Raw genomic sequence first — 13,035 nt, 5'->3', positions numbered from 1 at the left:
TATTAAGAGGAAACGCCAGTTAAATCGGTCCAAAAGTTATTCAGTCCATCAAGGACACACATACGAATATTACCTTTTATATATATATATATATACTAGCGGACCCGACCGACGTTGTCCTGCCCAAACGTTGGCTTGCCTGCTATTAGCTGGTTGAACAAACATTTTTTTCTTAATTAATTATACACGTTATTTATTTTGGACTTTTTAAAGCTATTTATATATTCGTCATAAGGGTTTGTTTTTTGTTTTATCTCCACGTGTGATTGGCTAAGAGGCCTCATCGTGCTCAAATCAAAATCGTGCAAAAATCACTACTTTAGTGCCACAATCTATGGATAAAATACGTGAATGCGTGTTGATGAAAAAAAGTCAGACAGCGTTTTACCCTGAGCCTTCTAAAATTATGGCACTCAACTCATGCCCAACGCGAATTAAGTCATTCTTTAATCGCCAGCTGTGTTTAGATGTGAGCTTGACATTTAATTCGAAACCAAAATAAATTACGAAAATGACAAAATACATCGTTTTAACTTTACAAATTTCATTACATTACACTTTTTTTGTACGAAATATTCCCAATCAGCAAAAGTGCTGGTCTGAGGGTATATAATTTATTATGACACAATGGTTTTAATAAAAAATCGATAATTTAACTTTACATATCACTAACACGGGGTGTAAAAACAGTTTTATTCAAGTGTTTTTTAAGTACGAATATGTTTTGTATATTTTTAGGTCATTAGAAACTGAATTGTAGAACTTTATTGCTGTATAAACAAGACTGTTTTTTTTCTGTTAGTTCTAGGTTGTACGCAAATTGAATTATTTGACGCTCTTGTATTTCTTGTTGCAGTTAAAATTTTATTTAATATTTGTCTTAAAATAAAAAGAAAAATGCTCGATTGTGTCGTGAAAGCGTGCAAAAACTATTCGAATTAAAGGAAAAAGACTTTTCATTGATAACAAGGTACTTAGGTACTTGTTTATGATTGAATTCCAAAACTAAAAACAATTAATATTCAAATATTGAACTAAGGTAGGCACCTAGGTACTTGTTTATTATTGAATTCCAAAACTTATTTTTTTTTACACTCCCGAACATTAGCTTGCCTGCTATAAGCTGGTTCAGCAAATGTTTTTTTGTAAATAAGGACACACGTTATTTATTTTTTACTTTTTAGAGCTCTTTATATATATTCGTAATAAGGGTTAGTTTTTCGTTTTATCTCTTCGTGTGATTGGGTAAGAGACCTTGTCGTGATCAAATCAAAGACTTGCAAAAATCACTACTCTAGTGCCATAATTCGTGGAGATAATACGAGAATACGTGTTAATGAAGAAAAGTCAGACCACGTTTTACCCTGAGCCTTCTAAAATTATAACACTGAACTCATGCCCAAAGAAAATTTAGTCATTCCTTAATCGCCAGCCGTGTTTTGACGTGAGCTTGACATTTAAATTGTAACCAAAGTAAATGAAAAGATAAATGCCTGATTGCATCGTAAAAGCTTGCAAAAATTATTCAGATAATAGGAAAAAGAGTTTTCATTGGAAATAAGGTACTAAGGTAGTTCTTTTGCTACTTTAGTTACTTAATATATTAAAGATGTAAATATTTGTAAACCTTGAGTACAGAAATAAGAAAATTTTGCAAAAAACCGCACGTAAATCTGTCCAGCCATTTTCGATTTTTTACGAGACACAACACGGCGATTCATTTATATATACATAGATAGATAGATGGATTCACGCCAAGAGAAAACGTATTCCCATATTTTCTCTCTGGGTTATGGCACTAGAGCAGTGATTTTTTTACACACTATAGATATTTATCATTGGCGTGTCCCTTTTGTTTCGTTTTTATGAAAACTGTTTATTATAGGATTTAGAAGCATCCAAACCCGTAAAAGACACTGCTTTATTTGTTGTCTTTAGGTGGACGGTATGCAAATATAGCTATTTTTGAATAACGCAAAACGTACCGATTTAGAAATTTTATTATGATACTTTCTAACTCTTTGATTTAATTTATTTAATTTAAACGTCGATTTTTTCTGAAATGCAGTTGTCTTTTTCGCACAGTATCGGGAAGGCATTTGCTAGAAAGTGACAACAGGTAAACAATATTAACAAACAATGACATAAACAAAGACCTAACTATGTTGACTAAATGGACAAACACAAACTTACTTACACTTAATGAAAAAAAATGCAATATTATCCATTTTGAAACTAGAAAAAAATGTCATAAAGTAAATGCTTACATAAATAATGAACGACTTACTGAAATTGAACATGTTAAATACTTAGGACTAACAATAGACAGACAATTAACATGGACAATTCATATCAACAATTTAATTAGCAAAGTGGCGACGTTATCGAGTCTTTTTTTTTTAAATCAAAAATTTTATTCCAAAAACGGAAAAAATTCTAATGTATGAAGCCTATGTAAAAACTAAAATATGTTATACGCAACTACTATGGGGAGCAGGATATCAAAATGACATAAACAGACTACAAAGATAACAAAATAAAATATCAAAGTTAGTAAATGACCTTCCCTATTTAACTGCAACTAGAGAACTTTTTAAACAAACTAAGCAATTAAATATAACTGAACTCTTTCAACTAGAATCATTAAAATTTATCCATAAATTAGTCACTAATGTAATTGTAGACGAAGAACTAAAACTTGTAAAAAATTGTAGTCAACATGGACATAATACGAGAATATCAGACAAATACCATATCCAACTTTCTAAAACAAGACAAGGACAATCAAGACTAATGAATCAGGGACTGAAATTATACAATAAACTACCAGACAAAACTAAACAAAAGACTCAGACAAACTTTTCAAAAGATGTAAAAAATATTATTTTGAACAACAGAGTATAAATGAAAAATGCATATATTATTTTATGTAAAATGAATGTAATAATCCGTAAGGGTTTATAAATAAATTTCCAAATAAAAAAATAAAATATTCGAATACCTATTCATCAAAATTTTCTCTCCTCACAATTTACGTAAACCGAAACCCAAAAATAATCATGTAATACGTACATATCTAATTTGGACCAATTACAAACAATTGTGATTTTCGATTGTGTTCATTTAATCTTTATACGAATATGTATTCAAATCTAACAATATTTAAGCATTGCTGGGTTCAGCTCATTATTTATAAACCTTGAGGACGTTAATTAGAAAATTTTGCAAAAAACCGCGCGTAAATCTATCAACACCCCTCTTCACCGTCAACCTCGGGTTGGAACCCAATTTAATCTAGTATGAGTGAGTCTCTGGAAGTTGTAGCATGAGACCCGAACTCACCCAATACTAAATTTCTGACCAGCTGGAGGCGTGATGAATGTACTAAATTCTTTATGAAACAAATATTTATTCAAATGTAATCTTAGACCTTTGCAAGTAGAGAAATGGTAGTGAGGGAGGAGAGAAAGAAGACAGAATGTAGTTATTTTACAGATTATATTAGTTAAGAGAAACAAGAGAGAAAAAAAACATTTACACGAGAGTTAAAAAGAAATAATACAATTAATTAAGTTATACATCAATATGTTCAAATAAATTGTCAGTAAACATTAGCTTAAAATTAATAACCGGTATTATACTAGTAATTTTAAGAAGGAAACCTGTATTTGTTTGTTACAAGTTACTGTTGAAGGCGTGTGTGAAGCTGTTGACTGAATACTGTTGTATCTGTTGCTGGTAGAATTTGGCTGGACGTGGCAGGCTGTGATGGTGGCACTGGCTCCTTGAAGGCTCCTTTGGATCGGTCGCTATGTTGCGTCAGCCTGAGCTTGCTGGCAGCAATTGTCTGTTGGCTTGGATGTCCAGGGCCAGAGTTTCCACGTCTTTGTAGAGAGCCCCCACGTCTCAGTGTGGCTGCCGGTAATGCAAGGAAGCAAGAGACCCTTATTTTTCCTTGTACTGCTTATATAGTGCCCTACCTAGGGCTCTGTGGTGGGGGTTGGACCTTGCCTCCTATTGGCTGTATAACCCAAGCCCAAGCCAACCTTTTTCTTCATAGTAACCATATGATACAATGTGGATATTATTAATTTATATATTAGCCCTTTATTTCCTTTTTTTTTTAAAAATACATAATACATTTTCCTTCCCTTTAAATTCCTTCCTTTTTAAAAAAAATAAATAAATCTTACCTAGTTATATAATACTAAATCTCATATAATACTACACACAATATACATATATTCTTTTTTTGTTTACAATGACCTTTGGTTTAATTACAATTTTTTTATGTGAACTAACTATAGAAACTTATAACTAATATGAATAACCTAAATACTTAATTAATGTATATAATTACAATTAAAATTAAGATAAATTATAAGGGGCATTATTCAGCAGTATTTAATGTGGAGGTTGCGTGAGGACAATTGACTAAAGGGGAAAAAATATTTTCCAATCTTCCTACAGCTTAAAGTGGTCTTTTAAGACCGATTCCTAAGTTATTAATTAATTTTTGGAAAATTAATTTATCTTTTTTTTTAACGTCACCTGTGGTGCGTCCATGAAAGCTCTAAATGATTTCTATTTTTATCTGGGATTCGCACCTATCCTTTGTGAATATTGGAAAATGCTGTAGAGCACTGCCATGGCTTACAATTTCTACCGCCAGATGGGACTCGTAGTTCTAAAATCAGAGTCTGTTTACGTTGCAAGGGAAACTTCAAAATGATTGTTCGGGATTTGAATATGTCAAAAGTGACACAGGTACTGCATTTAGGGGTGATCCAGGTAGCGGAATTAGCTTCGTCGGCCGAGCTTGCATTGTTATTGTAAGCCGGCAGCCGAGTTGGGTTAAATTCTTAGAATTATTTGCCGTTGCTAGGTGAACGACAGACAGGTAGCACGAAAATTGAATTTAAAATGTGTCCACACGCAACGCCCCAGGTATTGTGTTCGAAGTCTCATAATTGATGGCGTTTTTTCATCAGCCGCAAAATAGCAGAGTATCAAATCTGTCGAGCCATTTTCAAGTTTTTGCGAGGTTAATAACGGCAATTCAGTTTTTTTTATACATATACATGTAAATGTATACATAAATTTGGATAAAGATAATATTTTCATACCCGAACCCCCTGATAGAAATTATTTTATTTTTCTAGCCAATAGCGATAGTTTTTATTTCATTCCCAAAATAAAAAAACGTAACTTCAAATGTCGCGTTTTTTGTGCGTGATGAATAAGGGTTAGAGTAGATATTAAAATGTTTTTTCTATGAAAATATTGACAGCTAGCGAAAAGCAATTATCTATGGATTATTTGTGGAAAAAGTTAAAAGTATTATAACCTAGAAATATTCGTGTCGTAAAAATGAAGACTGTTAGAATTGAATAGTTCAAAATAAATGTATCAAAAGCCGAATCAGTTTTTAGGATTGTTACTCTCTCTTCTAACAATATGTTTTTGACGTGCGCATAATTTTATCTCATATCGTGTAAAATACTCTCCAAGAGTATAATTTGACGGAATTCAAATATAAATAAATGTCTCTGATGGCTTTGCGTCTGTCTCGAGTCTTCTCAAAACGATTAAAAATAAATTATACTGGTATAACCTCGATTATAGGCCAAAATGTACACACTGATAATGGTAATATATCAAACTAAATTTATATTTCACCGTCGGAAAAATTGGCGTTTATTGAATTATTTTCGTTTTTTTCCACAAATAAATTAAATGTTACTGCTGTTACTGCTCAAATAATGAATTGATTTTTTTCTTGAATACAGATAAATTATCTGCATTGCAAGGTTCTGGAACTAGAGATGTGTTGATGGACAACATAAAAAATGCAAATAATTCTATGGAGTTATTTAGTGTTATCTCCAACCACAATCAAGTATTTAATCAAAAACATGTTCTTCAAGCACTTACATCTATTCATAATATATACAGAACAAAGCAGTAAGTAAAAACTGTAATTATATTTAATGATAAACTTTCTGACTGTGTCCGGGCGGATTAAGAATACGGTTCTGTGTGTGAAATAGAACCAGAATCCTTTATGATTGATTTTTTTCATTTATCGGTGACTACTTTCAGGTAAAAATTCTGACAAATAAAACAGAATGTAGTGTAGTGGTTGGCGCATTCACCTGTCATGCTCGAGGTAGGGTCAACGGGAAATATGTGTTTTTAAGGTGGTCTTATACAGCGATATTTCACTATCGATTTGAACAACAGTTCTTTTCTTCGTTATCTCTAAACTTGTTATTTGGAAATGTTTTACTAACAAACTGGACTATCAATGTCCAAACATAGGCAGAAATAAGTTATACATCACACTAAACTAAAATTGTAAAATGTCTTTCTTGGCATGGGTTTTCCCAGTGAGGAATACATTGTTGATTCAATGAGGAACTTCAGTCCTACAGGAAATAGGAAGCAAGAAATGATTTCTTGCGAGCGGTAAAAATAAGAGCATTAAATTGTAATGCAAAGTTTCTTGAAAATGCACAAAATATTTTTTTTAAAACGCACTACTTTGAACGACGTCATCGGTTCATTTGAACCAACCAATGATATGCGAGCTGTGAAGGATATCCAGTTTGCTTACCGTAAACAAACCCATCGGGAGAACTGACAGAGAAGAACCTCTGACGTCACACGCGGAGTTGTTTCAGAAATACAAAACTTTTATTGATCATAGTACTTATAATACGATATAAAAAAATAAAAGAAAAGCCCTGAACTTCCTCATTATGTAATATTTTCTTGTGAAATAAATAAAAAAATTATAAAGGGTGGAAATTGATCACTTTACTAGCTAATTGCTGGTAATTTTCATTTTATTTTTGCACCACAACAGGCCAGGAGACCTAATTACAGTGGTGAATTACATCACAGAACTCCCAGGCTTGAGAAAAATCACATTTAATTTTTGTGTTCTCACCAGGAATCGAACCCGGAACCTTCCGTCTGCGAGTCAAGCGTCTTGACCACTACACCACGGAGGCCGCCAATATGATATGACCTTTAATGCCTTGATTTCCATGTTCCCTTTACTAAATTTACCGATTTATAATAATATAGTCTGTAATGAATACATTAAAGTTATTTAAAAGCATATGAAATTTCTCCACAGAAAGAGTGTTTAATTTCGTTGATTTAATAATTATATTTATTTTTTACTTTTTTCCAGTTCTCTAATTTCACCGAGTGAACTAATAAACGACCCGCTATTTGAGCGTTTATGTGTGAAGTTGAAAAAATATTCATGCAGCCTAAATTCATATGAAATCATCGAAGCCCTAAAAGTCTTCTCATTTCTCGACGTTCCATCAAACAGTTCTATAATCCAAATACTGTTGCAACTCATAAGGAAAGAAATCAATCAGTTAAATATACAGCAAATCATTTTTCTTGATTTTGTTTTAAGCAGATTCAATCAAAATCATTTAGTTGATTCCTTGAATCTAGCTTTACCTCTTGTGTTCCAAATCAATCTGAATATGCAGATGGATACAGATAACATTCTTCACTTAGCAGATGTACTTAGGTATTGTTCCAATCACAAAATACCTCAAAAATTGACTACGTCTGTTGTGACTTCCATTTTGCTGAATGAAACAAAAATCAACAAAGAAACGGCTAAATCTCTTCTGTGGTCTCTTTGCGAGTTAAACATTCCAAGTGGCCATGGCAAACAAGCCTATGAAAATCTTTTAAAGAGGTGCTTTAAGGCAGCCGTACAAGATATCAACAATTGGGACATAGACGCTATCATAAAAACAGTTACTAAATTAAGAGACAAGATTCTTGACAACATTATGGAATTTTACAATGAAGATTTTTTCACCGCTTGTGGAAATTATGTAATCAAACAAAATGTCAATGTTATCCAAGGTCTGAAAATAGCAAAAATTTTCTCTCGTATAGTAAGTTACTTGAATATTAAAATATATATATATATTTGTCGTTATGTTTATGCAACAGTATAATACATTTACATACCAAAATAATGGCATTGTTTCACAAAATATGATCAACATCTAACATGTATTCAAAGACTTCCCTGAGAACCATTTCCGCCGGATCTTATAGTTTGTTACCAAAACTAAGGAAACTTCTGGACTTATTATTCCTGGAATAGTTTTAAAACCTGACTTTATTTTTGTTGTCATTCAATTTTAATTTCTTTGAGATATGTATCAATTTATTAGAATTTGAATCAATTTGGTTCTACAAACATACAGTACAATCGAATCTTGAATAAACTTTGCTTATGTGTGCGTAAAAAAAGTTTTCATATAAATATACTTGAGTTATGAATATTATAATCCCACACCGAGAACTAAAGGTTGCCTCTTTTTTAGTGTGTTGTTCGGTTTCTGTTTTTGTTTTTTACTTTTGCCTTATGTAATTCTTTGGTAAACAATTTGTTACTAATAAAACATATTAAATAAAAATACATTTTTTTTTTTAAAATTGCATTCAAACGTGGGTACTTACACAATCAAAAATTGTATGTTAACTTGGTTCATCTATAGCACATTAACATAAGCTTATTAAACATTTGAACGCACTGTACTTCTCTTATTTCAATTAAATCAGTGATGCAACCGAGCATCATAAATTTTTGACCTCTTATTCAAAATATGCATTTAAAAAATTATTTCAATAAATTAATAAATCGTCAGTCAGCAAAAAAATACTAAGAAATAAGATTGTCACATTTTTTTAAAGAAACAAATGTACATAAAATAATCATAAAGATTTGAAAGTAAAAGCGATAGATTTATTATTATGCTTTAAAATTAAAACAACTTTTAAAATTATTACTGTTATAATTATTTTATTAATCTTTTTAGTCGTTTACACATTTACCGTTGCTGGAGTACTTATCGGATTTAATAGTGGAAGATTCCGAAGTTTTAACTGAAGGTCGACCTTCAGTGATATTTTCATTTGTGAATAGCCTCAGTAATGCCAACTACAAACCCGAAAATTGGGACTTAATAGAAAAACAAATTTTTAAAAATTCAACCATGAGGGTAAAAAATATTGCACTTCCTTGGACCAAGTTTTGTCTAGAACTGGCATCAATAGACTCATATAATTATGATCTGTTAGATAAAATATTTGCAAAAGGCTTTTTGGACATTTATTTGGACAGAAATAATTCTACCCTGGATTATATACAACTGCTTACTTTGTACCAAGCTGTAAAATTATTTCATCCCACTTATGATGGAAATACTCTTCCGGAGAAATATTTCAAGAAAGGAATTAAAATAGTAGCCAATAAAGAGATAGACCAAGTTTTAAAAAATGCTTTGGAATGTGGATTTGGAGGCCCACAATATGTTGCATCGGGTGTTTTAATGCCAAATGGATATCTTGTTGGTAAGTCACTTTATTTATGTATGTAACCATACTTTTAAATGGAATGTAGTGAAGCATGTTCATATTTTCCCCTAATTTTGGTAAAATTGTGTAAAAAGTTAATCAGAAATCAGACTTTCCAACTCTGCAAGCATATTTTATTTTATTTGGGAAACCAACAGTTCTACATACATATTTATAGTAAACAACAGATGTATTGTATAAACTCAGAACCAATAATAGATTTCCACAAAGTAAATAAAATATAATACATATAATTTGTATACATACGTATATACGAGGGCGGATTGAAAATGAAGCTACCTAAGTAGTAAAAAAACTTTGTTTTTTTTCAATAACCATTTATTTCTCAACATAGTCTCCTTTTACTTCGACACACTTAGTAAGACGATATTCCAACTTTTTTATACCATTTGAATAATATGATTTCGGGAACCTCTCAAAATACGCGTTAGTTTCGGTAATCACTTCTTCGTTTGAGCTGAATCTTTTTCCTGCGAGCCATTTTTTCAAGTTTGGAAACAGGAAAAAGTCACTAGGAGCTAAATCTGAACTATAAGATGGATGATCAACCAATTTGAAATGTATTTCACGTAATTTTAGCATCGTATCTAATGCTGTGTGAACCGGTGCGTTGTCTTGAAGAAAGAGCACTGTTTTCTTTAAATGTGGTCGTTTTTCTTTGATTGCATCATTTAATTGGTCCAATAATGCACGATAATACGGATTCTTTTTCAAGATAATCGATGAGCAATATTCCGAGTGTATCCCAAAATACAGTGGCCATAACCTTACCAGCTGATTTCACTGCCTTTGCCTTCTTAGAGCACTTTCACCGGCTTCCACCCATTGTTTCGATTGATTTTTGGTTTCAGGTGTATAGTGGTGCACCTACGTTTCATCAACAGTTATTTATCCACGCCAAAAATCAACAGGATTACGCTTTATCATGTCCAAACACTGCTGTGAAGTGGTCTCTCGTACTCGTTTTTGTTCGACACTGAGCAAACGCATCACCCATCTTGCCGATATCTTTTTCATATGGAAATGTTCATGCAAAATGTTAAACACACGTTCATATGAGATGTTTACCATTTCAACAATCTCACGCAACTTCACTTGGCGATCATTCATAACTATATCGAGGATTTTCTTGATATTTTCTTCAGTAACCACCTCTTTTGGCCTTCCTGTTGATGGTATTGTTGCAGTGCTTGTTCGGCCGCGTTTAAATTCAGAAATCCAATATTTTACCATGTAATCTGACGGAGCAGACTCACCGTAATGTTTAATCACTGCACGAAATTCGCTTTTTTCAATTTTTCAAGAAACACAAAAGTTGTTTACTTCAAACGACTACAACAAATAAACTAATCGATGAATTTGGGTGACATTTTAACAGCTGCCGTTTGACAGATCGCAATTTGGAAAAAATAAATATTTTTTGTGTTTGTGCTGCCATCTAGCGCTAGGTAGCTTCATTATCAATCCGCCCTTGTACATATATTTTTAATAATCAAAGAAGATACATAAGATAATAAACAAACAGTTATTGTAAATGGGGCAGGATTAGGACAAGGGTGCATAAAGAGAGGATGAGGGGGCAAGGTAGATGTACATATTTATTATTATAGTCTATCCTGCAGAAATCTTGTTGTATAATTTGGCTATAACCCTTGGCTTGGCAATAAATAATTTAACAACTGCTGGTGTTTTCTTGTAAATTGCATAAGTAAACTAATAAATGTGTATTTAAAGAAATCTGAACATATATAGTTAAGTCTATTAGTGAAAATTCTTTGTTCACTGTAATTTATTATAGAAATAAAATACATTTATCTATTTTATTTACATTTTTTTTGTTTACATTTAGTACATTACACTGCACTCTTGCAGTAAATAAAATATACCGTTACAAGTCCTCGACATATGTAGGGTACCCCTGTGAAGACACTTTTTTTTTTAAAATACATAACATGTTCAAAAATAAATTAAATTTAAATTTTAAAATCCTCTAATGAGCAATGTCTTACTATCTATGATTGCAATTTAGTCTAAAAGTTTATTTGAACCTTATAAAAATACGTCAATTCCACTATGGCAACGAGAAGAAATCAACTTCAATAGATCAGGATTAAATAGTTATAATTTGTATAACAGAATGATCTCCAATATGATAGATCATTTTGTTTAAAATCACCCATGTATAAAATATGTAGGTATGTGTTTTTATATATGCATTAATGTATTCATTTTCCTCTCACTACATTAATTCTTCTCTTTAACACTCTTTAATATAGGGCCATTCTATTGTGACTGGTGGAACATTTGACTCCTTCGAGTTGTAATATCGTTGCTTAAATTTGTTTTTGTCCAACAGACCAGTTTTAACGAAATTGAGTTAAGTGTACGCGAGTTCTGAGAAAAACTTAATTTATAAAATTCAAATCAAAAAGTATTTTTTTAAATTGTTTAAGGGGTTTTTTAACAAAGTTCATATTAAGTTGTGGTTACTATTTATTCCTATTTTGTAAAAAAAACTTAAAAGCTCTATTTCTGCAGATTTGTGTTTTGGTCTGTTGGACAAAAACAAACTGAAGCGACGATATGTCATCAGAATTCATACAATAAGAAAATACATTTTCAAACAAGATAAAGAACCATTTTACCATACTATTTTCGAGGAAAAGCCGAACAGTCTATGTGTTCGGTGTAAATATTATTTTGATGAATGTGACACAAATTTATTCCAAACTACTAAATATTAAATAGATTTTTTTATGTCGTAAATATGTAATATTGTTTTAATAAAATAAAAGTTGTAAAACAGTTGTAGAAAAAAAAATAGTTGTGACTGGCGGGACAAAACTTTGTGACTGGTGGAATTTCTAAATAGTGAATATTGAATATTTGTGAAGTAGTAGTTTCCATGGACAAAAGAGTTATTATTTAAAAACCTATTTTTGTATATTTTTATATAAAAAAAAGTTTAGTTAGGTTGTTGAATTAAAGGCAAAAAATATAAATTCAAAATTTACATAATTTTTTCCTACTTTACATGGAATGTATATAAATAAATGTACTAAATTACTTTTCATAATTCTTGAAAATATTGTGTTTCCAGATTTTATGATTGCTTTCCGTGAGGGTCATTACCCCATCGCTATTAATTTGGAAAGTACAGATGGAGTAAGCCATTTTGAAGATTTAAAGATAGATAAAAATAGTAAAATGTAAGTAAACTAATTATTTTTCAACATTTTTATGTAAGGGATATGTTTCTAAATGCATTATTTTGTGATACATAGCCATTGCAATATTTGTTTTCAGATTATGTATCATAAATCATCACAAAGGCTGCTACTCTCTCAACTGTAATAGAATCCGGGGTATATTCGCTCTTTCGCCAAAAATTTTGGATGCAATGGGATATAACTTTATCGAAATATCATCTATACAGTGGACCAACTTATCTGAATCAGAAAGAATTCCGTACATTATGCGAGAAGTAAATTTTAAGACATCACACCAGTCATTTCCAAATGCTGGAAATGAAATTTCGTAAAAATGTTATAAATATCTATTATGTAGTATTAAATAATTTTAAAATATCAGATGCCTTTAATTTTT

The 13,035-nt window shown here is 31.3% G+C and overlaps 1 protein-coding gene across 1 annotated transcript; it reads left to right on the top strand.

Moving 5' to 3' along the window:
• Positions 1-5,302: 5,302 nt before the first annotated feature.
• LOC148274125 (FAST kinase domain-containing protein 2, mitochondrial-like) lies at positions 5,303-13,014 on the top strand. Its single transcript, XM_088237593.1, has 6 exons — positions 5,303-5,649; positions 5,790-5,964; positions 7,202-7,937; positions 8,871-9,405; positions 12,530-12,638; positions 12,736-13,014. Exons 1-6 carry the CDS (start codon positions 5,544-5,546, stop codon positions 12,968-12,970), a joined length of 1,896 nt encoding a protein of 631 aa, XP_088093719.1. The 5' UTR covers positions 5,303-5,543; the 3' UTR covers positions 12,971-13,014.
• Positions 13,015-13,035: the final 21 nt, after the last annotated feature.

This window comes from Micrasema longulum, unplaced genomic scaffold (assembly GCF_059751315.1).
Source record: "Micrasema longulum isolate JH-2025_06_02 unplaced genomic scaffold, ASM5975131v1 h1tg001750l, whole genome shotgun sequence".
Classification (NCBI taxonomy): domain Eukaryota; kingdom Metazoa; phylum Arthropoda; class Insecta; order Trichoptera; family Brachycentridae; genus Micrasema; species Micrasema longulum.
The sequence above is the reverse complement of the archived record's forward strand: the minus strand, read 5'-3'. Positions and strand labels throughout refer to the sequence as shown.